General features: G+C 38.8%; 1 protein-coding gene across 1 annotated transcript in view; it reads left to right on the top strand.

The window, feature by feature from the left end:
• Window positions 1-9,164, top strand: part of LOC136878748 (zinc finger CCCH domain-containing protein 13) — a 468,202-nt gene extending 459,038 nt beyond the window's left edge. Inside the window, exon 5 of the mRNA XM_067152206.2 lies at window positions 5,436-9,164. Within this exon, the coding sequence (XP_067008307.2) occupies window positions 5,436-5,663 (228 nt within the window). The 3' untranslated portion in view covers window positions 5,664-9,164. The remainder of the gene's footprint in view (window positions 1-5,435) is intronic.
• The last annotated feature ends 16,539 nt before the right edge of the window (window positions 9,165-25,703 follow it).

Here is a 25,703-nt window from a genome sequence, read left to right as displayed (position 1 = left end):
TAAGGGCGTCTTCAGCTGAGATATGTAGCATTTGCAGGTCTTCTTTGGTATTTCTAAACCAGGGAATTGTGGTTTTGGGGTTTGAATCAAAAAAGTGAAAGATTTCTTTAGTTAACTTTCTTCCGTCCATTCTTTTCAGATGACCGTAAAATCGTGCCCGTCTTTTTTTTTATTGTGTCGGTAATTTTCTCTATTTTGCTGTAGACTTCCTTGTTGGATCTCTTTTGATGGATTCCATTTCTGTACTTTGATCCCAAGATTCCTCTCATAATTTTGCGTTCTCTTTTCTCCAGTTCTTTATTATTATTATTATTATTATTATTATTATTATTATTATTATTATTATTATTATTATTATTATTATTCAGCCCTATAGTGTAGAGGTACGTGCTCGTCTCTTATAACAAGACCCTGGGTTCGTTTTCCAGCCAGTCCAAGGGTTTTAATTCTGGACTGCGGAGTAGATACGAGATTTTCTCAAGCTCTTACTTAGACACAGGAAGAAATCGTACAATGAGAAGATGACCCTACTTGCCTACTGCACTATACTGTACATAGACGAACACGAACATGCTTACAATGGTGTCGGGAAACTGTTGCTGCTAATTCTAGATAGAAACCCACCACAAAAAATATATCCATATTTAAGGAATGGTAGCCTCCGTGGCTCAGGCGGCAGCACACCGGCCTCTCACCGCTGGGCTCCGTGGTTCAAATCCCGGTAACTCGATGTGAGATTTGTGCTGGGCAAGACAGGTTTTTCTCCGGGTACTCCGGTTTTCTCTGCCATATTTCATTCCAGCAACACTCACCAATATCATTCCATTTCATCTGTTAGTCGTTAATCATTGCCCCAGAGGAGTGCGACAGGCTTCGGCAGCCGGCACGATTTTTATCCTCGCCGCTAGATGGGGGATTCATTCATTCCATTTATGACCCGGTCGAATGACTGGAAACAGGCTGTGGATTTTCATTTTAAGGAATGGTACATACGTCTGAAGCAAGCAATACGCGCCTGAAAGCAATCATTGCATACTCATTCATGGAATTGTGGTTAATTTTAGAGAGAATGAATTGCTAGATTGTATCATAGAGCAAAATCCATCTGAAAAGGAAGCTATTAGAGCACGCCTTGAAGACTTGAAAGGAGCGTTTTCTGAGGACACGAGAAATGGCACTGCAGAATACGCAGATGTTGAAGTTAGTCCTGCCGTATTCTGGCAGTGCCTCTTACAGCGGTACAGGGAAAGGAGAATGGGACATCTTCAGCTCGTGTTACCATGGTTACAGCTGGCCATTCCTTGATCACTTTTGACATTAACATGTTTTATGGCTGGAGGTCATTCGAACATCTATGTAACGTGACGTGACAAAATGTGTGACGGGAGTGTAACCATAGCAACCGTGCAGGCTATGTCTTATGGCTGGTTGCCATCTGAAATTAGCAGCCAATGACCGGGAGACATATTGTTATGTTCATTTGATTTTTGCAAAGGAAAATGGTTTATGTTTAATTTTACAAAATCCGTAAGACGTGATAGCGAAAAATGGAAAACATTACTGAGTTCAACGAAAATATGCTTCCAGGCCAATGTTTCCAACGAGGTTGAACTTCCTTCGATAAATAATTATCCTGTGTAGGTGTTTAGACCCGCCTCTTTGGTGTAGTGGTTAGTGTGATTAGCTGCCACCCCCAGAGGCCCGGGTTCGATTCCCGGCTCTGCCACGAAATTTGAAAATTGGTACGAGGCCTGGATCGGGGTTCACTCGGCCTCGGGAGGTCAACTGAGTAGAGAGGGATTCGATTCCCCCCTCAGCCATCCTCGATGTGGTTTTCCGTGGTTTCCCACTTCTTCTCCAGGCAAATGCCGTGATGGTACCTATCTTAAGTCCACGGGCGCTTCCTTGTCTATCCCTTCCGATTTTTCCAATCCCCCACAAGGCTCCTGTTGAGCATAGCAGGTGATGCGGCGTGGGCGAGGTATTGGTGCTCCTATCTACTTGTATCTCCGACGCAAAGTCTCACGCTCCAGGACACCTCCCTTGAGGCGGAAGAGGTGGGATCCCTCGCTGAATCCGAGGAAAAAATCAACCCTGGATAGTAAACGGATTAAGAAAGGATCAAAAAAGGTGTTTAAACATTCTGCCAATCGATATAGCCCAGAATACGTGGCCGAAACGTGGCGCAACGAATATGAACGTGCTGAACATTGGATATGGGGGAGAGCGCACGTGATAGGAATGTTGGAAAGAACAGAATCGAATAAGGTTCCGGGCAATATATGCACCAGGACCACCAGACACTCATAATATTAATAAAATTCATTAAAAATAAAATTATGACCTTAAAAACAAAAGTAAAAGAACATTTCACATAAGCAACCGGTACTAGACAAGGACTCAAACTCCTCGTCTCTCGTTTCAAGCCGTTATCCACTAGACCAGAGGTTCTCAGGTTGTTTGAGTATAAAGTAAATTATCTTATAAACACACCAACAATCGAATCATGCTTACCGGGAATAAAATAAGTTGCGTTATTTATTTGAAAGCATGCTGTATATCTATTTGGTAGATGCATTTAAACTGTTGTTGTATTTTAATGTTGGATAGTAAGTATCTATATCTGTTTAGTTCTTCTTCTTAATCTGTTCATTCTCCAGGGTCGGTTTTTCCCGTGGACTCAGCGAGGGATCCCAGCTCTACCGCCTCAAGGGCAGTGTCCTGGAGCTTCAGACTCTGGGTCGGGGATACAACTGGGGGGATGACCAGTACCTCGCCCAGGCGGCCTCACCTGCTATGCTGAACACAGGCCTTGCGAGTGGATGGGAAGATTGGAAGGGATAGACAAGGAAGAGGGAAGGAAGCGGCCGTGGCCTTAAGTTAGGTACCATCCCGGCATTTGCCTGGAGGAGAAATGGGAAACCACAGAAAACCACTTCAAGGAAGGCTGTGGTGGGAATCAAACCCACCTCTACTCAGTTGACCTCCCGAGGCTAAGTGGACCTCGTTCCAGCCCTCGTACCACTTTTGAAATTTCGTGGCAGAGCCGAGAATCGAACCCGGGCCTCCGGGGGGGGGGCAGCTAATCACACAAAGCACTACACCTCAGAGGCGGTCCTGTTTAGTTAGGTTATTTATTTGAAGGCGTACTGTATATCTATTTCGTAGATGCATTTAAATTATTGTTGTTGTACCTTAATCTTGGACAGTAAATATCTATGTCTCCACTCATGATGAAACTCACTCGCCATTTAGAGGCTAGCTATTATCATCAGATGCCTGATAGATAAGTTTAAAATACTATTTTCAGAAAGTCAGTAACAGGGAAAGTCTAACAACACTACAACACTCCGCAAAATCAAGCAGGAAACTTGTTGAATAATGTAATTATATTACTTTTTGCTTAATGTACAACAGGAATTTTCCTTTTTTTAAATTGTAATACTACCATTTCCATCCAAGGAATTGTAAATCGTAGCTTGTACGCTTAAACCGCGTACCTTTATAGACTGTAACACAAAAATCATAACGTATCACTTTTCTTTCAAAGAATAAGTATAAGAAAATAAAACCGACTCTTTATATCGAGTGCAGTATAAACCAAACCGGAATATCTTGAGAAGGTCAGTTTTTTGCGATTAAATCTTTTTATTTTAAATACTATACCCCAATCACCATTTCGCCGAGTAGTGGAGGAGCGCTTCGTAATCACAATCGAACGTCACTCCTCACTTCCCTGTAAAGTGTGTTCGCTCCCTCGCTTCACGGTGACGTATGCTTGCTACGTAAGCTGCCCGCATTTACGTCACACCAGGCCGGCCGCACTGGGCTAGCCTCAACGGGCGCTCACCTGAGCACCTCTGCACTAGACTAATTTGCCCGGCGACGAACTTGGGACTTCTGAGGGCCAAAGTACCAAATAAAATTTATGAAAGAGAAAGTGTCGTGAAATATGTAAGATTAAGTTGGGCGTACCTACTGAGTTTTGTAAGTCTTGCAATGTTCACTTATGTTGCCAAAATTAAGATTATTCTAAAATTGGAACAGTTTAGTAACATAGTTTCAGATTTTACACATTTTATAAAATATTTTGCATAAATTTAAAACATTGCCGCCGGGCTGAGTGGCTCAGACCGTTGAGGCGCTAGCCTTCTGATCCCAACTTGGCGGGTTAGATCCTGACTCAGTCTGGTGGTATTTGAAGGTGCTCAAATACGTCAGCCTCGAGTCGGTAGATTTATTGGCACACAAAAGAATTCCCACGGGACTAAATTCCTGCACCTCAGCGTCTCCGAAAACCGTAAAAGTAGTTAGTAGGACGTACAGCAAATAGAATTATTATTATTAAAACATTCCTTGCGTGCAATTTTTTGAGTTTTTAATTTGAAACATTCTCTGATAGTTTTTAGAGGTGTATGTTGAGTATTCAGTCCGAAAGCTGGTTTGATACTCCACAGATCCGCTAACAGCTGTCATAGATAGCCTAGGTGTCACTGAAGAGGCATACTAGGGAAATGAGGAGCGAGGTAGTTTACCGTTGCCTTCCTCACTGAGCCAGACGTTGCTATTATATCAGCCTGCCTAACCAACTGAAATATATGCACTAACTGACCCTATGGGCGACATTTTCACACCATTCATAAGGAATGGTGTTACTAGCATCACACATACCTCAGTACCTCAGTTAATTTCATATTGTCAAAGCCAAGGATAAGACAGAGACAGCTCAATGAAAGTAATAAATTTATTCTAACCCATACTAGAAGACGAAGTGCACTGTAAACATTACATCTCGTCAGCAAAGGAATTTTTAGGGGTATATTAATATTTATTGGTATTATTTTTGAACAATTACAGTACTGATGTTATTAAGATACTTTTTTGGTAATATCTCGGAAATGATTGACTTTAGGGCCTAAAAAATATGTTGTTTTGAAAATTCTCCGGGACTTGCGGGGTATTGGTTTTTCGCAATGAGGGGCGTAAAATAAGCTGTGCCTTGTTTTTGTACAGCTTCGATATTTTGTCTATTTTATGGATTTTTGTTTTTTGTCCCCTCACAACAAGGAGTTAAAATTGTAAGTTGACAATATAACTATTCCTACGACCCGTCGTAGTTCCTCATGCGCCTTGGTGTAAGTGTTGGTACTGATCAGTGGAGCCGTGTAGATTTCTATAAAGCACAAACTTATTTACTTTTGATTTTATAGATTGAGATTACAATAGACGAACGGCGCTTCTTCATTTTCTTCCTCTTCTAAATTCAGGTAGAAAATTACTTTTGTAGTTTATAAACATCGACATACAGATTCAGCGCAGGCTATCTTCTCACGATAATATTCTGACATTTTGCACCAGTTTTCAGTTATTATTGCTTGTTGCACGGATTTTTGGCAATATTCACCTTAAATGAATTATGTTATTCTATATTTCAGGGCCAAGAAGCAGGGTACTCGTCGCAGACAGCATGTGACTTCAGGTTCCTGAAGGAAGCAGACAGCATGTGCATGGAGGATCTGTCCTGTCAGCAAATAGCTCGCCGCAGTGCGACTATTCTGGAGCACAGTCAGCCAGGCGAAGGCAACGACATTCAGTGTTGGAATAATTCCTGTATCGCCCATTACTTCCTCACATCTCTACTTCCCAATAACTGGTCTCGGTAAATTCAAACCTATTCAGTTGAATTCTATATAATTTTCTCATGTTGTATCATGTGGAAAAACATGTGTATATTTGTATTAAAGGCAGAACAAGCGTAATCATAATATCCACACATGCTGTAAACTCCTCATAGTATAACTTTGATATGTTTCAAACAGGCGATAACATTGGAAGTACTATATAATTAATATACCAAAATAATGCATTAATATGAAATGATATAGAATAAACTTAATTTCTTATGGTTAAAACGTATCCTATATCATTCACTCCATAAATGCTCTATAAAAATATCACAAATTAATGTGAAGGTTATTTTGTAGTGTAATGTTGTAATTGATTGTTAAGCTACCATTCATATTTAGAGTGCATTTGTTTTAAGTACATAATTTCTATTCCGCAGTACATGATCTGAAGAAAAGTTATATTACATCATAAAATTACAATTGAATAAATTCACACACTTTCAAAATATGTCGGGTTTTCGTCCTAATAGTCTGCCTTATAATGGAACTCTCATTGCCCATAATGATCTTGTCACCGAATTCCTTTGTAATGTTACTAATTAACAATTTCTTTCAAAACTTGCTCGATATAGCAGTCCACTGAAGTTGGGAACGTCTTCGTAAAGCAGCTCTAAACAAAATTCAGTTCGTGTGTATTCAAACATTTTCATCTACTAATTTTGTATGTTGTTAAATAAACATATTTTCGTCTGTAATCTGTAAAATAAGTATGTTGTAATGTACCTATGACGACTCACAAAACTCTAACAGTGAACTGTACATACAAAATATATAATAACGATTGACGTGGTGTCTAAAAGAGTAACATATATTACTCGTGCAATGAAAGATGTTAACACAAATATACGGAAACTAAATAATATAAAAATAGGTACTTTAGAAAGACTAAATTAAATAATATTCAATTTAATAGCTAATCTCAAGACAATTATACCAGCTTCTGCTAAATGCCCTTAAGTAAATGTAAACATAAAACTCATGTACAGATAAATCATAGAAAGTACCTAGCACATAAGATATGATGGCCTTTGACTAAAGGTCCATTACATTATAGGCCTATGCATAAAAAATATATTACAGCATGTAAAGCTGATGAGTTTGCTTGTTCTACCTTTAAAGGCGTAATTGCATAGTGTTCTGTAGTACAACATGAGTAACAAATGTTGTGTTTCATGTTATATATGTAAAAATAAATATTTATTTGTTATAATGCATCCTTGTTCTAATCAATATAAAATTAAAATCAGTCCTCAAATTCATAGATGTATCAAAAGATATTGTTTGTTCAGTGTAACAGTTTATATTGACATGCTGTATGATTACTTTAAAAACAAAATATATGAAATGTTGATGAGTACTTTTAAGAGAATAAGTACTTCTGTAATGCTTCACTATTTGTTAAACAAATATATCGCTGTGTTATGTTATAAATGATTATACTCCTTACTGACATTGATCGAGACATTGTTAAAAATATCAAATGGTATAGTAATCTGTTGCTTATGTATTAAATGATGAAACGATTGTGCTAAATCTGTATACCCTAAATATGTACTGACAAAATGAAGAGTTTGTAGCCTAATATTTTAGAAGAAATATTTCCCCAGTAACTGTCATCAAAACATGAAATGATATGGTAGATAAGCATAAAAAAGACTTAAAAACATTATTTTTCTGAATATAGGATGAAAAATACTTAATTTTGAACTGCATTTTTATAGCACTAGGCTAATATAGAGAGAAGTCCCTGGGGCCAAGCAGTTCAGTCCCAATGTTTGACAACAGAATGTTGATTCAAACTATCCTCCTGCTTAAATGGCACTGGTTTCAGTAGCTGGAGTGTTTTATAGAATACCTTAGTTGTAACAGCTATAGTAGTTCTTATATCTAGGTAAAACAAGGAAATTAGCGTGGCCTTTTCAATCCTTTCCACCTCCATAATCGGTATTCAAAAACGAAACACTTAACGCAGCATACAGGGAAGTCTGAGAAGAGAGAGAATATAAATTTTAATAAATTCATAGTGTGAGTATAGATTTGTACTGAATAAAATAAATGATGGTTTATGTTAATGAGGTGTGATTGAAATATAAAATGGTTTTAAAATGAGCAATTCCCTTCTAAAAATGAACATTTACTTTCCATTAATTCACAAAATATTGTTGTATTTATCTAAAATATTTCATCTGGTCCATTTGTCATCATAAAAATAATACATGGATTTCAGTTGAATAAAGCCTGAAAATAACGTGTTTGTTATTTACACTACCATTCTACAAAAAACAGTAATCTGAGCTGTGATTTGAAATTGAGAACTGTCCTCTCTCATGTAATTTCTAAGACAATAACATTATGATGATCTAACCTAAGAGGAAAAGTATGGTTGTTTTATTTGCACAGAATGATACTGAATGTGCCTCTTTTATAAAATTGCTAAACGTGTACTTTCATACTTGCATGCGCTCCTCAATAATATGCCTAGTTAATTCCTTATTGAACTTGGAAAGATGGAATATCTAATGTAAGTCCAGCAAACTGGTAATATTATACTTCTTTTCCAAAATTTGCTAAGATATCACTTGACAGAATTCGGTAACATGGTGTGGAGATAAGAAATTAATGTATCCAGCTGTTACATCATTGATAAAGATTGCCATCAGTATCATTAAACAGGACTAGGATTTGAATCTGTATCTTTGAGTAAGAGTGAGAGAATGAATTGTTAATAAAAACAGTAAAAACATTTCGGATGTGTAGAAATAATCTCATTTTGAGTCCCTCCTGTTTTGTCATATACATTGTCTCTAACTCCTTATTATTGAAATGCATATAACATAAACGTAGTTAGTGTCAAAACACTATCCCACAAATGTAAGTCGAGAAGTTATATTTATTTCCAGGAACAAAAAAGAAAATTGAAAAACAACAATAGGGCCTGCATAGTCAAACCGGCGAGTTTCTCGCAGCTATTTTGTGTATAAAACTGATGTTACAACACTGGGTACTTGATTTATTTTACGAATCCATGTAAATTAGAATACTTTAGTATTTGACTCCGTCTATATCTCATTTCAAAAATGAATGAGAATTAATAAGAGCCGATGGCCCATTCTTTTATATTTCTTCCATTTTCTCATTTATTTATAATTTTTCTTATTTAGTAATAAAAGGTAAACACATTGGTGTTACGTTTTACATTCTAAATATCTTATTAACTCTAGAAATTCAATAACCCTATCATATAAACAATTGTAGCCTATACTTCTGCCATGATAAGACTGTAAATATGTTGGATGTAACTGACTGTATACTTTCGTATTATGAAATAAATAAGTTAAACATTGGAGATAGTCTCTGAAAATTGGGGTATAAACTCAAAGATCAGAGTTCAAGTTCTTGTCTAACCCTTACACACTTCTCTGGTGGCAAACTTGGTCAACAATGGAGCAACAGGAAACATTAAAAACCTAAATCTTATCAATGTGTTTTCTTGTTATTGGTGTACGTACCTGATTGTTCGCAGGGAATTTGATTGTAGAGCCTACTTTCTCTTTATGTAAGATCGCCCTCAGTAAGACATTCTGTTAAAGCGCTCGCCATCCAAGCCCAAATCACTAGTTCATTTTCAGTGTGGGGTATTTAGATGTGACCACCTCCAACCTCTGAAATTTAATGGCAATCCTTCGGAACATAATACGGCACTTTGGCAATTATGAAGGGAGTTATTGGCAGTTATTGGAACCTTACTTTCATTACGTTTTTGTGTACAATCTTTACAAACTGATATTTAAACAGATAGGATACGTTTCAAGCAAGATGCAGTATGGAAGGTGGATAATGCATTTGGAAACAACGACATAGCATCGAGCTTACGTTCCAAAACCTACTACTCCTTCATCATCTCTCATTTGAAAACAACAAATTGTTACTAAATAAAATTGCTCATTTACATTGTGGATTGTAGTATCAACAGGCAACCACCAAAATATGGTCTAGGCGTTAAATTTGTTCCGCCCATTCATCCGTTGAGCTTGGCACAATGAAATGGGCAAAAAAGACTCATACAGGCTCAAACAGATTCGAGCCCACGTAACCTCACTATACTGAAATTCAAGTTAAGAGCTTAGGAAAAGTATCCTTCCGCATGTGAGCACGTCCCTTGTTCCCCCTTCCCGTCTCGTCTCGGTTCTCCATCTCCGCCACAACCAGCTTATCATTAACGCCGTGCGTCCATCTGACAAGTACAGTACTTCATTCTGAAATAGTGAAGCATCAAAAGAAATCACTGCCTTTCACATAGCTGTACTTTGATTACGTACCATACCTATTTATTCCTTTATTGACCACGTAAAACCTACAGATTACTGACGAATTCCGAGGCAAGAGAAGCAAGAATTATTTTTGTTTCATAATGCGATTTGTGTGAGGCACATGGAGACTTACAACATACGTATACGATTCCGCTCTCGTGCAACGACTGTCAGTGGCAGTTTCTCATAGTTAAAAAAGCTGAAAACCCCACCGGTGAGTGGGATTGCAAAATACAATGCTTCCAGGAATGTTGTAAATATTGTAGTCTCGTCATTCGGAAGGTAAAAACGAACTCATGATCCTCTCATGACAACATTTCTGTAGGTAGAGGGCGGTTGCGAATATAAAGTAAAGTACACATTATTATTATTATTATTATTATTATTATTATTATTATTATCATCATCGAATACGCCAAGGATCCTATTCCCATACCGTGTTAAGGCCCTTCCTGTTTTATTTACGGCGAGTGCTGAGCTGACACATCGTTCTTTCCCTGGAGACTTGGATTTTCCATTCCAAGCGAGCGGCGTAAACACTGTACACAGAAACGCCGATCAGCTGCGCGGACTTTTTCACGTCTTCCACAGTCCACAGTGGTTCTAATCTCGTAAGATACTGTAAACGTTTAAAACAATTTGGTTTAGATTTTCTACTTTATTTTCCTCTACTTTTGTTAGCTTTAAAGTATTTCACAGGGGACTCAAGCGTCACAGCATCACACACGTCTTGCTCACAGCTGGCAGCCATTATGAATACTGAAGCTGAACACGCTGTTGCAGCCAGTATTGCCAACAGTTTTCTTGGATCCATCTTCAACGTTCCACATATTATGCGAACTTATCAACAGTGGAATGAACTCGAACAAACTTACTAAGTACACAGTGGAATAAGATATCAATATCATATTAAATTATTATTATTTTGCTACATACACCACTGAGAACAATAACTATTCACAGCCATCTACGTATGAAGTATAAGAGTTGGTAACGAACCCGAATAACATACAACCTGTGATATATTTTCCATATTTATACAGGGCAAAATTTTTAATACATCAAGTCAGTTCACCAGAATATCTAACCATACTGAAGGAAGCTCCTGACTTCACGAACAAGTAACAAACCTAGGGAACTATTTGGCCCTGCGGAAGCCTTTTCACCGACCAGAAGTCTGACTAACATCAAAGGGACCGCTAAGGTCTTGAGTTGACTCTCAGTATAGCCGGCTCATATGAGCTGATATCCTCAGGCTCATACAGGGGCAAGGTATAGAGACCCATCGCAGACTCAGTGCTTGCCTCCAATTACCAAAGTCGCCGAGAGCAGATCACGTTCTGGTTACTGAAGTTCCGACAAACAGTTGTGTAGCAAGATAAAACACGTTAGCGTACGGCAGTGCATGAGGCAACTTGAAAAAATATCTGCATTGTAAGCATTGCAACAAATTAAATTTAAAACTATTTCCTTTCATATAGATTTAACTATGTTTATTTGAGGAATGTTTAATTATGCGGTACTGGTAAGCTTTATGACGCGGTAAGTAAGCATAAATTCAATGAAGAAGATAGAAAAATATCTGAAAACTACCAACAACTATGACGAAGCTTAATTCATTTTAAACTAGAAGGTGTGCCTACCAAAATGAATGAACTTAATAATGAATTAGTATAATTAAAAGATCCTTGGTAACATGACCGTCCACATACCTGTAACTCAACCATCTGAGCTACAAAATGAATGACATCATATCATACGTACGTACCTCTGGAGTACACTAAGAAGATAATATTGTGATCTTCATTGTTTATAAATGTATGATAAAATTGCAAGAAGTATCGCCATGAATTACCAGCTAGGTATACAGGCAATAGCCAGGAGCCAGTGCAAAATACTTTTTCCTACTTCCCAACTTTATCCAGAGCTGGAGGCTTTACTACATAATCCACGCGTATATCCATCCCTATTATTCCGCGCTTCCCACCTCACACAATAAGTATAATACGATGTAATGTAAGTATGAACTTTGTGCTCCCCAAAATCAACGGAGCGCCTCAATAAAGTCCAAAAAAATTGTATTTTCGACGTATGTTCAATTATATATTTTACCCTTGTCGTCAAAAGCAAGTTAAATACTGGAACACATTCATCACTGAGTCACATCTGGAGATATGTTCTAGATAACAGTCAATACTAAAATAAGAATCCATACCGAGCTAGGTGGCTTTACGGTATGCTTCGTGTTGCTGCAAGCTTAGGTTCATAAGATGTCTGCACCCTTGTAGATGGTTTTCCGTTGTTTCCCGAAATTCACATCAGGCTACATTAAATAGCTATAAATACGTAAATAAATAAATAAATAAATAGACATTTGAGAGAATTGGACCATAAGAAGTAGGAAGTTTCTGAGGAATATCGCAGAACCAAGAAAAGTAATTCTTCTTCTTCTACTACTTCTTCTTCTTCTCCTTCGGGTTCATTAGCTCGGGTGGTAGAGCGCTGGCCCTGTGAACGGAAACTGGCGGGTTCAATCACGGCTCAGTCCGGTGGTAGTTGAGGGTACTCACAAGGAAACCCTTCTAACCGTAAGTCTCCGATCTGATTGAGATTTGGTACAACGACTTCAGTTTGTTTGTCCAACCCTTGTTCCGTTTCTCTACGGATCGGGTATAAGGTGAGATGAATCTGTCGTGGCGGGTTTTTATGACCAGATGCCCTTCCTGACGTCAACCTCATTAGAGGAATGAATGAGACGAAATGAATGACCTGATATATGATAGTACGAAGGGAGAGGGTGAAACCCGGTGCCGGCACTCCTGTCTTTTTCATTTATTTATTTATTTATTTATTTATTTATTTATTAGATACAGCCTAAGAAGGGCCATTTTACACTAATAATAATTTTAAATAAGTATAAAAGATAACAAAGATATAAACAACAATAAATTAACAATTTTAACAGTAACCATGTAACAACAATGACAACGATAACTGGCAAGTGTCGGTTACAGAAATTAGGAAGAAGAAAGGTCGAGGGTTGGAGGGACGGAAGAAAATGGAAACCAGGGGAGGACTTCAAAGGAATCTTTTAATTTTTTGTTTGAAGGATGATGCGAAAGACGTAAATATGTCGATATCGGGTAGTGAGTTACCAAGAGTAGGGAGACGGTGGAAGATAGAGCGTTGTTGCAGGGTCACATGATTGAGTGCGCCGGTTGCGTGTAGGTTGGGGAGGAACGTGTATAGGGAAGTACGCCGAAAGAGTATTACATTTTGTGTAGCCATTGATTATTTTATGAAGGAAACGTAGATCGGAGAACTGCAAATAGCTTCTCAGGGCAAGTATACCCAGGTAGTTCATAATGTCAGATTTAGTTTTCTTCTTAAAGACAGGATTGCGAGTCTTAACAATGAAAGTGAAAAAGTTTTAAATACTATTTAGTTGAGATATGTTTTTGATAGCAGATGAAGACCAAATAGGAGAACAAAAGTCAATAATGGGGAGAACATACGAGGCAAAGTACAATTTTAAGGCGTTAATATCATTGATTTCAGTGAACATGTAAAGAATGTCTAGGGTACGCATCAATGAGCTAGAATAACATAGAGCGGCTGTATACCTGACATCAGCGCTCCCTGCTTGAAGCAAGTTGATAAGGGGCATATGTTGAGGTGACAGGGAGATCGTGCATGCCAATTTAATTCCCTAAGTTTTAAGAAGTGAAAACATAGATTCTCGCTTTCAAGAATGCCAGCCGTAATCTCAGCGCATGGTTGTACTAATCGGAGTAATAAAACCAAGGATATATCGTACTTTTAGTAAGTATTACTGAATTATAGCCGAGATTCCTTTTTGTAATTTCTGTTTGTAATTAAATCCATTTTATTGTTTACTTAGCGAAAGTACGGATAGCCACGGTAATTATTTGTCGAATTTTGTTTCAGATTTCGTTTAAAGAACAAGGAATTAACGGAACAATGCGTTGTGAGGGCGAAAAGAGATAAATGGTACCGTGTCCTACTCAATTCAGTTGCTTATGCTCTGTACATTTCCAGCCCTATTTAATTTTCATTCACATTTACAAATAAAGGAAATGGAGCGCCCACCGCCAAGAAAACGTAACCACAAAAAATCACTTATTTCGTTCAAACGTACACCAAGTATGGTAAATACAGCATTTTACTGCTATTTTTGTAATGTATACAGCCTTTATTGTAGATGTCTGTTGCCTTGGTTTTTAAAACTATGCCACACTTCATAATGGACAACTTTCAAGCTTACCTTTCAGCTAGTAATCCCAGTATGATATGGAACATTATATCACCCTATATTATAATAAATAATTACACTAAACGATTATTGTGGTAAAGTATTCATGGGCCGCCTCTGTGGTGCACTGCTTAGCGTGAGCAGCTGCCACACCTGGAAGCCCGGGTTCGATTCCCGTCTCCGCCACGAAATTTGAAAAGGGGCACGAGGGCTGGAAAGGGATTCTATCAGCCTGGGGAGGTCAACTGAGTAGAAGTGGGTTCGACTCCCACCTCAGCCATCCTCGAAGTGATTTTCTGTGGTTTCCCACTTCTCCTCCAGACAAATTCCGGGATGGTACCTAACTTAAGGCCATGGCCGTTTCCTTCTCCCCACCCACAAGGCCCCTGTTCAGCATAGCAGGTGCAGCCCTCCCTCACAGTTGTATCCCCCGACACAATGTCTCACGCTCCAGAACACTGTCCTTGAGGTGGTAGAGGTGGGATCCGTCGCTGAGTCCGTGGGAAAAACCAACCCTGGAGGGTAAACAGATTAAGAAAGGAACACAGTACTCATGAGGATGCAATCATTTTAAAAATATGAACAGAATGAGGTTGTAACCTATTGTAGATCCCTATGATTTTAAGGCTTCCTGTCATAAATATTTATGTCCATCGTTTTTATTCTAATTTACGCTTAACCACAACAGCCAAGCAGGGTAACGCTCTTGTTCCGATTTCGAGGCCTATTCGTATGTCAGTGTGCGATGATTTCGAACTACCCTACAATCAACTGATCGTGATGTTTGCCTCGTGCCGCAATATGATGAAGTGGCGGTATTCGCTTTAATGCTTCAAGCTTTCGGCAACGGTCTTTAATTCTCCCCCAGTGATTCTAAAATGCGCATTTTCTACATTTTTCGTCATTTAAAGGCCATGCCCCCTTGCTTGTGTGACCACAGGAAACATGGCGGACGTTCGTTCTATTAGGTTCACCCAGGCAGCGCTTCCGCCTCTCTATGATATTCTAGCTCGTTGGTAGGCATAGCATTGCCTGAATTCGAGCATAGAAGGTTAGTTTACAGTCTATTATAACGCCTAGGTCTCTTACCTGAGAAGCCGATTGCAATGTATTTCTCTGGATGGTATATGCAGTGTTCATTCCTTGCTTTAGCAATGAAAAGGAGATTGTATTGCACTTCTTAACATTGGGAGAAAGATTCCATTTCTTAAACCAGTCACCACACGAATTGAGAACAGTCTGTAATTCATCATAGTCATCAGGCGTAGACACTTCTCTTAGGATTTTCAGGTCATCGGCGTACAAGGGGAGGGAACACTGACTATTTTGGGTGCAAAGAATTATGTCAACGATATAGAGAACAAAGAGTAGGGGTCCCAGAATACTGCCCTGAGATACACCTGATAACACAGAGAACCACAATGAGGCAGATTCAGGGAGTACCACTCTTTGTTTTCTGTCGGAGAGGAAAATTGTTATCAATGACAAGACGAGGCCATGGATATTAAATCTGCTAGCGAGCTTATGAAGAAGTGCGTGATCCACTGAGTCGAATGTTTTGGCCAGATCTATATAGATTACATCTAATTGAGATTTATTTCCTATTGCTGAAATTATGTGATCGAGAACAGTGAGATTAGTGAGGCATGTCGAATAGCACCAATTCAGCATTAACTCAAGGGTTAATGTCTCCATCCGACGGACGAATCACCATCAACAGTGTCATATATCCTTATTCCATATGAGCACTGCGGAGAGGTTTGGAATTCAATCCAGACTTTTGGCACACAATCTAATGATTATAAATTGTGTATCACCACCTCCCCTACCCTGCCGACCAACATGTTGATGGTGAAACTTGTTTCGACCAACGGGACTCGAACCGGCTAACCACGGTGTCAGACCGTAGTAATGTGTGTGCGATAGAGAAAGAGTGAGTGCTTGAGATATGAGCTGTCCGGTCGCCCCACCTCTACCTGCTTCCCGCCGCTCACTCTTGTCGACACGGTGCTTAGATGAGCAAACCTTGACACCCCAAAACAGGTGCTAGATATACGACTGGGCATCTAATTTTGATACGGCTAATAAAACATTCTTACTGAAGTCCTACCAAATATCAGTCAGATCGGAGACTTACAGATGGAAGAGTTTCCTTGACAGATCCGCTAACCTCGAGTCGGTAGATTTAACAGCACGTTAAATAATTCCTGCGGGAGAAAATCCTGGTATCTTGGCGCCAATGAAAAATATAAAAAGTAGTTAGTGGGACCTCAAACCAGTAACACTAATTATTCTTCGTCTTCTTCTCCTCCTTCTTTTTCTTCTTCTTCTCCCCGAAGTAACCAGAAGCCAGCAACCAGTACAAATTATTTATCCTAGTTCCCAACTTGATCTAAAGCTGGAGGTCCATCATCCATGTGTGTATCCAACCATGTTATTACCCCCACCTGAGGATAGGAAAGGGCTAGGAGTGGGAGGGAAACGGCCGTGGCCTTAATTAAGGTATGAAAATGGGAAACTACGGAGAACCATCTTCAGGAATGCCGACAGTGGGGTTCGAACCCACTGTTTCTCGAATGCAAGCTCACAGTTGCACCCCCCTCACTGCACGGCCAACTCGCCCGGTGGTATGATAAGTGTAAGACGATGTAACGTAAGTATGAAATAACTTATTCAAACTTTGCGCTGCCGGGTTGAGTGGCTCAAACGGTTGAGGCGCTGGCCTTTTCATCCCAACTTGGCAGGTTCGATCCTGGCTCAGTCCGGTGGTATTTGAAAGTGCTCAAATACGTCAGCCTCGTGTCGGTAAATTTACTGGCACGTAAAAGAACTTCTGCGGGACTAAATTCCGCCACCTCGGCGTCTCCAAAAACTGTAAAAGTACTTAGTGGGACGTAAAGCCAAGAACATTATTATTATTATTATTATTATTATTATTATTATTATTATTATTATTATTATTATTATTATTATTATTATTATTACGGGGCTACCCGTGGAGCAGAAAGAGGTTAAAGAAGGTGCGGGCTTGAAAGGGTCTAACTACAATATCAAAAATTGAGTTAAAATTTTGGAAGGTTATATTTCTTTTCCGAAAACAAACTTAACAACAATTTTATAACAATATTACAGGTGCAAATAGCAAGCATTAAACCAGATTTGGAAAATCCAAGATTAGGGCCATAACATTTTGGGCTTTAAGCTCCTAGTTTTACAAGATTAAAATGGGAGAAGAATTCAATAAGGAGCAGAAATCCCCAACTTCCGGAGCACTTGCTCCTAAAATTACAATATCTAGCCTTCCAGAGGCACTCTTTACAATTTGAAAAAGAACTAACAGGCTCTCGGTTCCCTACTGCCTGCTCAAGGCAACATTACATTAATCTCGGATCTCTCAAACCACTGTTTACAAATCGAACATATTATTACAGGGGTATTAAATACCCAACCTACTGGGCCTTCGTGGGATAAGAACAGGTTAAATTAATGGCCCGAACACAAACTGAATGGAGGCGTATACTTGCGCTCCTAGATATGAACACTAAAGGGCACTAGGCCGATGGAAAGGGACTATTGCCAAACTACTGAGGTGACTCGTATGGAAATTACTTTAACGCATTACAGAAGGGAAAACAGTTACAAAACGTAGTCACCTCAAACCAAGATGAAGGGGAGCTCAAGAGGGCACATCACTCTCTATTCCCGATTTACAGGTAAAGATTTTATGAACCTTTTTACATTAGCTGGGAGAAGGTTTTCATTTTAGAACAGTTTGTTACATAACTAAAGAGTCGGACCTTTCCCTCGGGTTAAACTGCGGAGGAAGCAAGAAAAAGAGAAGTTATGTGGCCATTACCTTGTAGATGTTCTGCTGACCGAAGAAAGAGGCCGCTGCCTCCTGCTTTGACACTCACATTCAGTATGATGACGATCAATTGGTCAAGAAACGTGAAAAGCCGCAGTTTATAAACCCTCAGGGAAGGTTCGAGATCGTTCAAGATTAATCAGGACACACCCTCTTAATTTTATTGGTTAAATTCAAAAGTAACACTCAAAAACTAACAAGAAGCCTGTGATAGGTGGAAAATTAATTACAGAAATTATTGATTGGCTAGATTCAAAACTGGTGGGAAAAAAAAGGAACTATTGCCAACCCAAAAATAAATGAACATCAACCAGTTAAAAAAACTAGAAATACAAAACTTCTTTAAATTATAACTTCTTACACCTCGCACCAGGGTGCATGATCATAGTTTGTTGGTAGTGTCATCTATGGAAGAATGTCCAAACTTCTTGATGAAAGGCAAACAAAACCAGGAGAAATTCACTCAGTTTAGGCAACTGCACAATAACAAAATCACATCACATTTCTGTTGTGACATCTTCTGAGTAAAGTTCTAAGTTGGTGTAGTTTCAGTTACACTGTTTTACCAATAGAGGAGTTCATTTAGGCGCTGAATTTGAATGCGCGGCGTTGGGATGTACCTCCCGGTACAATTATCAAGTATTTTGCATTTAGGCGCTGAATTTGAATGAGCGGCGTGGGGTGTACCTTCCGGTACAATTATCAAGTATTTTGCATTTAGGCGTTGAATTTGAATGCGCGGCGTTGGGGTGTACCTCCCGGTACAATTATCAAGTATTTTGCTCACTAAAATCATTGTAGCGCTCCAATACAGCCCAAAAAATTGTACATTCAAAGTTTGTTCAACTTTATATTTTACCCCTGTAGCCAAAACTTAGTTAAATACTGGAACACACATTCATTTTTTCACACATTTTTACGGAGGAGACGTACTCTGAGATCCTTGTTGAGGTCGCGGCCTTTCAGGACATTCTGGAGCTTGAAGGATATGGTTGTCGCCTTCAAGCTGGTCTTGGGGACATGCTATTAATGAAGTGCAGAACAACGTTCTTGAAGACAACATTACAGCTGTACCAGGAACGAGTGGAAATATTCGAAATGTCCAATAACATATGGATATAAAAGTGACAACGTCACTTCTGGTGCCTGTTTGTAATAGCATTTCTATATGAAAATATGGTATGGTGGTTGTGAAAGCTGAATATTACAGCAGTTCAAATGAGAGTCCAAATCAAATCTTCCTCTTATAAACACAGGACAATCAAATATTAAATGATCAACTGTTTGGAACACCCACAAAACCACATGTCAAAATAATTTTAGAACGTTCAAAATATGATTTGAAATTGCCATGGCCTGACATAAATCGTGTTAACTCAAAATTTGGCACCAAACGTTTGCACTGAAGTCTGTTGTAAACTGTGGGAAAATATATTCTTCTAGAAACGGATCCATTTGAAGCAGAGGTCCAAAGGAGGTTCCATTGATTCAAGATATGTTCTTTGATTTGTCTCCTTGCATAGCATAAGGGAGAACTGTCATACATGACTTCCAGATTTGATAGAGCATCAGCTCTCTCATTTTTCATGGATCCAGTATGTCCACGAATTCAGGAAATGCAGATACGACGGTTCTGGTGAGCTATAGCAACTGCTAACGGGTTCATATTATATTTGTTGTCTATAGACTTCAACGCAGCTTGCGAGTCACTGAGTATTTAGACCCTTTTGTTGTTGTCATGACACCACTGTATTGCACATTTAATGGCTAGTAGTTCTTCCTGAAAGACCGAACAGCAGGAGGATAGCTTATACTGCGCTGTAAAAACTTCACTTCGGTTTTCATAGATTACAAAAGCACGCCCAACAAGGTCCTTAGCGTCATTGCTTAATGTACGAGAGCCATCAGTATAAATGATGCAGTCATGAGTGTCTATGCATTTGTTACGGAGAATCTTCTTGAACAATCTTGGATGAGCAGACTGTAAAAAGTGGCATTGTTGTTCTATAACAGTATGGATGATAGGCTGAGGTTATGGCCTATTTTTCTTAAGTGATGTCATTTCGGCTAGTCTAATTTCAGTCAAAAAGAGCGGCTCAATTCCAGAAATAATAAGTGCTGCATCGGTAGAAGTTGTCCGGTAAGCTCGGGAGATCCGGAGCGCAAAGCCTCTTTGAATTTGCAATAACTTATTCCGGGCCCTATTCTTTCCCAGTGTGTTTCGGAAAGAAGAGGCACAGTATAGAATCAGTGGCACAAATGCCGTATAATAATGTGACCGTGAGGCCACCGATGAGTGAACAGGTGTTGGTGCGGCTTGTGTTCGCTTGTCGGCGAGATGGGGTGCGCGCGACCTTGGACAAGGGCGAGAACGAGTTTTTTTGTGCAGAGAGCGGCCAGCTGGCTAACGGAATAAAAATAAAAAAATGAAGGTTGGCGAGTGAGAGAAGGAGGCCAGCGCGTGTCACCTGTAATTGCGAGGAACGATATGAATGAAATATTTGTAATATCTTTGGTGGCGACGTGCATAATTACGGAAGGCTCAAGGACTAAATTAAAATAAACTGGATAAAAGAATAGCACATTTAGGGGATATAAATTAAAAAACTGAAATTTTGGAATAATTTACACGACCCTGTGGCTAAAATGGTGATGAAGTTGTAGATTCGTACAGTAGAAGAATTTAGTGTCTAAATTGACTTTACTTCCGTGCATGTGCACCAGACATGATATTTAAGTCATGTGATACGAATACTCATTCTCACACACACACTGGCGTGTCTTGGACTATCACCTTCAGTCGCTCAGCGTGGAACGTCGTGAATACTGGCTTCACTCCTGTGCTCTACACGTCTGAACATTGGATACAATTTAGAACAGTGCTGTGATCAGACGTCGAATGTGTAGATATTAATCCCTTAAGTACGTGTCATTTCCAAAATACAGTTACGTGTGTGTTTGGAGCCTACTCTAAAGCATTTTTGTGTAAGTTTCAGCTTTCTTACGAGCGGACGCGGAAGACGTGGACGTGAATATTTCCAGAAGAGGACGGAATCTCACATCATGGATTACCAGTGCTTCACCATGAAGTTCTAAACCTTTGACCATCGTCAGCGGCGTCGGGATGCAGATTCTTTCATCCTGGCATGGCTGATTGAGAACCCAGACTTCCAGACATGAAGATTTCTCTATAAGTTAAGTCGATTACGTCTCATTTATATCTGTTCTATGTAGTTTTGTTCTATTCTTTCTTTCTTCTTAGTAAGCTATTTTGACACTTTTTATGGTTGTTTATTTGCTCGAATACGTCGTAAAACTGACACATGTGATTACTTAATGACCATGTGGCCATGAATTTGACAGTGAAGGGTTCTGATAGTTATCCATGTGTTATCGACACCATCTTTGCTTATTGGGTAAATTTCGTCACGAATATGAATTAATTTATGTCCGATGGATTTAATGGTAGGATATTTCGTCCACATTTTCTATATTTTCCTCGTATTGGAACTTCTACTTGTACCTCGTGTCTGAGACAACGTGTCATCGGGATATTGAGTCCGAATTCTATGTACGAATTTAATGTGAACATGTGCATTGGGAGCATGTGATAATCAGTTGGAGTAATTAATCATCGAGACACTTTTAAGTGGATATTATGTATTTGTAGGACGATGGTAGGTCCTGATATTTCATGACTACACATATTTGAGATTAAGATGCGACAAGTTAGGGTCGTCATTGTGGTACACTGTACGTGTAGAGTATATGGAATAATTGGCATGAATCTTCGTGAAACTGAGCTTTTCACATGTTAATGGATTATTCGCGATAAATGCAGTGTAGCCTAATATTAGTGTCTTCAGATGAAGAAAATGAAAATCCATGTTGATTGATGTACTTTTTAATTCGTGGGAATATCCCAACTTTTCTCAAGTAATCCAGTCATTTCAAGCTCAAGGTACAGATGAATGTTCGAGAAGGCCTTAGGTCTAAAGAACAGGTCTTCGACGAAATATCTAAATAATATCTGATTCGTGACTATATCAGCTCATTCGTTGATGCAATTTGTCGCTCTCATGTGATAACTCAATCTTGCTGTAACTCAATAAATTCGTTAACAGGAGAGTAATACGGTTAATCGACACTCGTCGACATGTACATAGTGTAAATATTTTCTTCTTGGTACTCACAGTCTTCTTGACAATTTCCGTAGTTATCTGTAGAAGTAGTTATTTGTTAGTATTTAGAGGATTATTTTTTATGTGTTCTGTTCTGACATATGTGACACTGACATTATCGATTGATCGTGGACAGGATTTCCACATGGATGGTATTCTCCCCATTTACTTACGTTTGCAAGCCCAGGAGGCGTTTTAGTTTGTTTAATTATTGGTCAAATACTTAACGTTCAGTATAATTCTCACGGATGTGAGACGACGTGAACAGGTATATCCGACGTCTCGGATTAACTTAGAGAAAACCAAGGCAAATTCAACTTTTCATTTTATTGTTAAGATAACGACTGTAAATTTTATTTTTGCTATGAGTGTTAACTTTTGAATCTTGGATATTTCTTTATTATAATCGGTCTTACAATTACTGCATTTTTTCCAGATTATCGATGAAGGCTTGGCCCAGACCTCATTTTTTCTGAATGAAAATTTTTAATCCAACTTTAAACAAATAACTTAATAACTTTAAAGACGAGAAAAAAAATTTTCACAATGTAAATACTCTGTTAGAATGTCAGGGAAATAACTGTCGTGTACCATCCCATTTGTTTGTGCCTAGGTTTGTTACATCAAGAGCCATATAAAATTCCATAACGTAACGATCATAATCATAATCATAGATTTCAGGATGGCCAATACTGCATTTAATTCAATAAAAATGTCATATATGTTCTATACTTGGAACGTGCTTATTTGATGAACCCTATGATAAAATCCTGCCACATTCGTTTATTTTATAAGCCTACAGCCACCGAACTGAGCACCCCTGGGGTGTCTCGTGTTCGCTGACTGACTACAACGGGCACAATAAATTATTTTAAGTACTTCTGAATTCAATCCCCACGACGGTCTGCATGCAGCAGTTAGTCCCTGTAAAAATTTACTGGCTTTAATTTTTAAGTTGTTGAAGTGAATTCTGAATGTGAGTTGTTTGTCCAGGGTAATGCCCAAAAATTATAGCTGATCCTCAATTTTTATCTGATGTCCATTCATAATTATTTTTGGTTTCTTCTGTTTTTTACTCCTCGTGAGAAACATCGCTTTGGTCTTGAAATGAAAAATGAAATGGCGGATGGCTTTTAGTGCTGGGATATGTCCGAGGACTTCGGCTCGCCAGGTGCAGGTCTTTGAATTTGATTCCCGTAGGTGACCTGCACGTCGTGATGAGGATGAAATGATGATGAAGACGACACATACACCCAGTCCCCGTGCCAGGGGAATTAACCAATTATGGTCAAAAATTCCAGACCCTGCCAGGAATCGAACCCGGGACCCCTGTGCCCAAAGGCCAGCACGCTAACCATTTAGCCATGGAGCCGGAGGCTTTGGTCTTCATTGCATTAAATTGTAGTTTGTTAGTTTCACCTCAATTAAAAACGCTACACAAGGCAGAATTTGTTCGAACAGTGTGATCTCTCACATTTTCAGCTTCAATTAGAAAAAGAGCATCATCGGCGTAGACAATGATTCGACATCCCGTTGGAAGAATTACCTCTAAGAGATCGTCACAATGGATATTCCAGAAACCAGGGCTACATATTGATCCTTGCGGACAGCTTTTGAAAACATATTTTGTGGAGACTGCTGTTCCAATCTGAAGCTTCACTCTTCGTTTACAAAAGTAATACTGAATTAGTTTATAGAGATTTTTTGGGCAACGTTTCTCCTTTAACGGGGACAAAATTTTGCACTACCAAGCATTGCCAAAAGCACCACTTATGTCCAGGGAAATTACTACAGCAACTTTCTTCATTGAAAACATGCCTTAGATCCATTCTACCACGTCAAGAACAGCATCTTCGGTTGATTTCTGAAGGGTAAAGCCATACTGATTGCAACTTAGAAAAGCGTAGAAATACATGTGATACATAACTCGATCAATGAATAATTTCTCTTTCTAAGCACAGGTAGAAGATAAATTGGTCTAAATGATTTGGGGGTAAAATTAACTAGAGAACTTCCCTTCGGGATTAATTTAAGAATTGCCAATTTCCAAGAAGCTGGAAAATGGTTTAGAGCCAGACATTTGTTGAAAAGAATAACAAATAAGGAGAGAAAGCAGTAGTGAAGGTTTGTATTATATTAGCAGACACTCTGTCCCAGCCGGGAGCTTTCTTTTCATTCTGCAAAAGTATTGTGTTCAACTTCCTGTTGAGAAAATGGTGCATCATCTTCAGTATCAGGAGAAATTTCTGAAAACTTTTTAATTGATGCATGTTTATCTGAGTCATCTTTTTACCTGAGAAGAATGCACTTCTCAGAACTTTGGCGGTATCAGAGATATTTTTTTTTGTGTAACCGTTCTCAGTTTCGATTTAGGTGAGGTTGGTATTTATATTTTCTAGTTTCCTAGATAATTTATAAATGTACACCCAAAGGTTGTTTTTCGTTAGAGCAGAGCAAAATTCCTTCCAACATACTGATTTCCATTTTAGTATTAATTTTCTATAGTCTTCCTTAGTTTTCAAATATACTTCTACATATCTCTGGCGTAAAAGAGGGCAGCGACTGTGACAAGCCAGTACTCGCTTTCGAAGTATAGAAAGTCCTTCATTCCACCAGATTTGTTTACATGGCCTTTGAGAGATCTTAGATAAGTTAACCTCTGAAAGTATAATTATGGTTTCATTTAAGCAGTTTACTATTTCATCCAACTCGTTCTCGGATTTGCAGGCCTCTACCTCAGTTGCCATTTTCCCAAGATTTCTTCTGGCTGACAAATGAAAATGGTGCCATTTCACATTTTTTGTTCTATATAATCTTGTCAGATAATTCGAAGCATTAATAGTAGCCCTGCTTGGCGCCGATTGTATTGTCACAGTGATTAGAGCATGGTCTGAAAGTGTGGGAAGATCACTTACTTTCCAGTCTAAATGAAAGGAAAAAGTGAAGTATTACACACACTTACATCTAAAAAGTCCTGGGAATTACTTCGGAAGTACGTTGGTTTGTCGCCGTTATTGAGGATAGTTAGGTTATTGGCGCTAAGAAAGTCGCAAAAAAGTTTTCCTCGAGGGCTGCCCGATAATCCGTGTTTGGCATTTATGTCTCCAGTGAAAAGAATTTGTTTTCCTTTCAAATCATCGTATATGCGCTCAAGGGCATTTATATCGATGTTAATGTCCCTTGTGGAATCAAAATAAGCATTACTTATATAAAGTTCACGCTGATTGTAGGTTGTGCAAATAATAACTCTGTCAGCAGAGCAGTATTGTGATAACATTAAAACACTTTTGGATTTTGTTAAAATAGCTGCACGAATCCGTTCTTCACGTGTTTTATTTCTGGATACATGAATCTGAAATTCTTGACCAAATCCAATCACTTTATCTT

Source organism: Anabrus simplex, chromosome 8 (assembly GCF_040414725.1).
Source record: "Anabrus simplex isolate iqAnaSimp1 chromosome 8, ASM4041472v1, whole genome shotgun sequence".
NCBI classification, from domain to species: Eukaryota; Metazoa; Arthropoda; class Insecta; order Orthoptera; family Tettigoniidae; genus Anabrus; species Anabrus simplex.
Note: the sequence above shows the minus strand (reverse complement) of the source record. Positions and strands in the feature narration are given on the sequence as shown.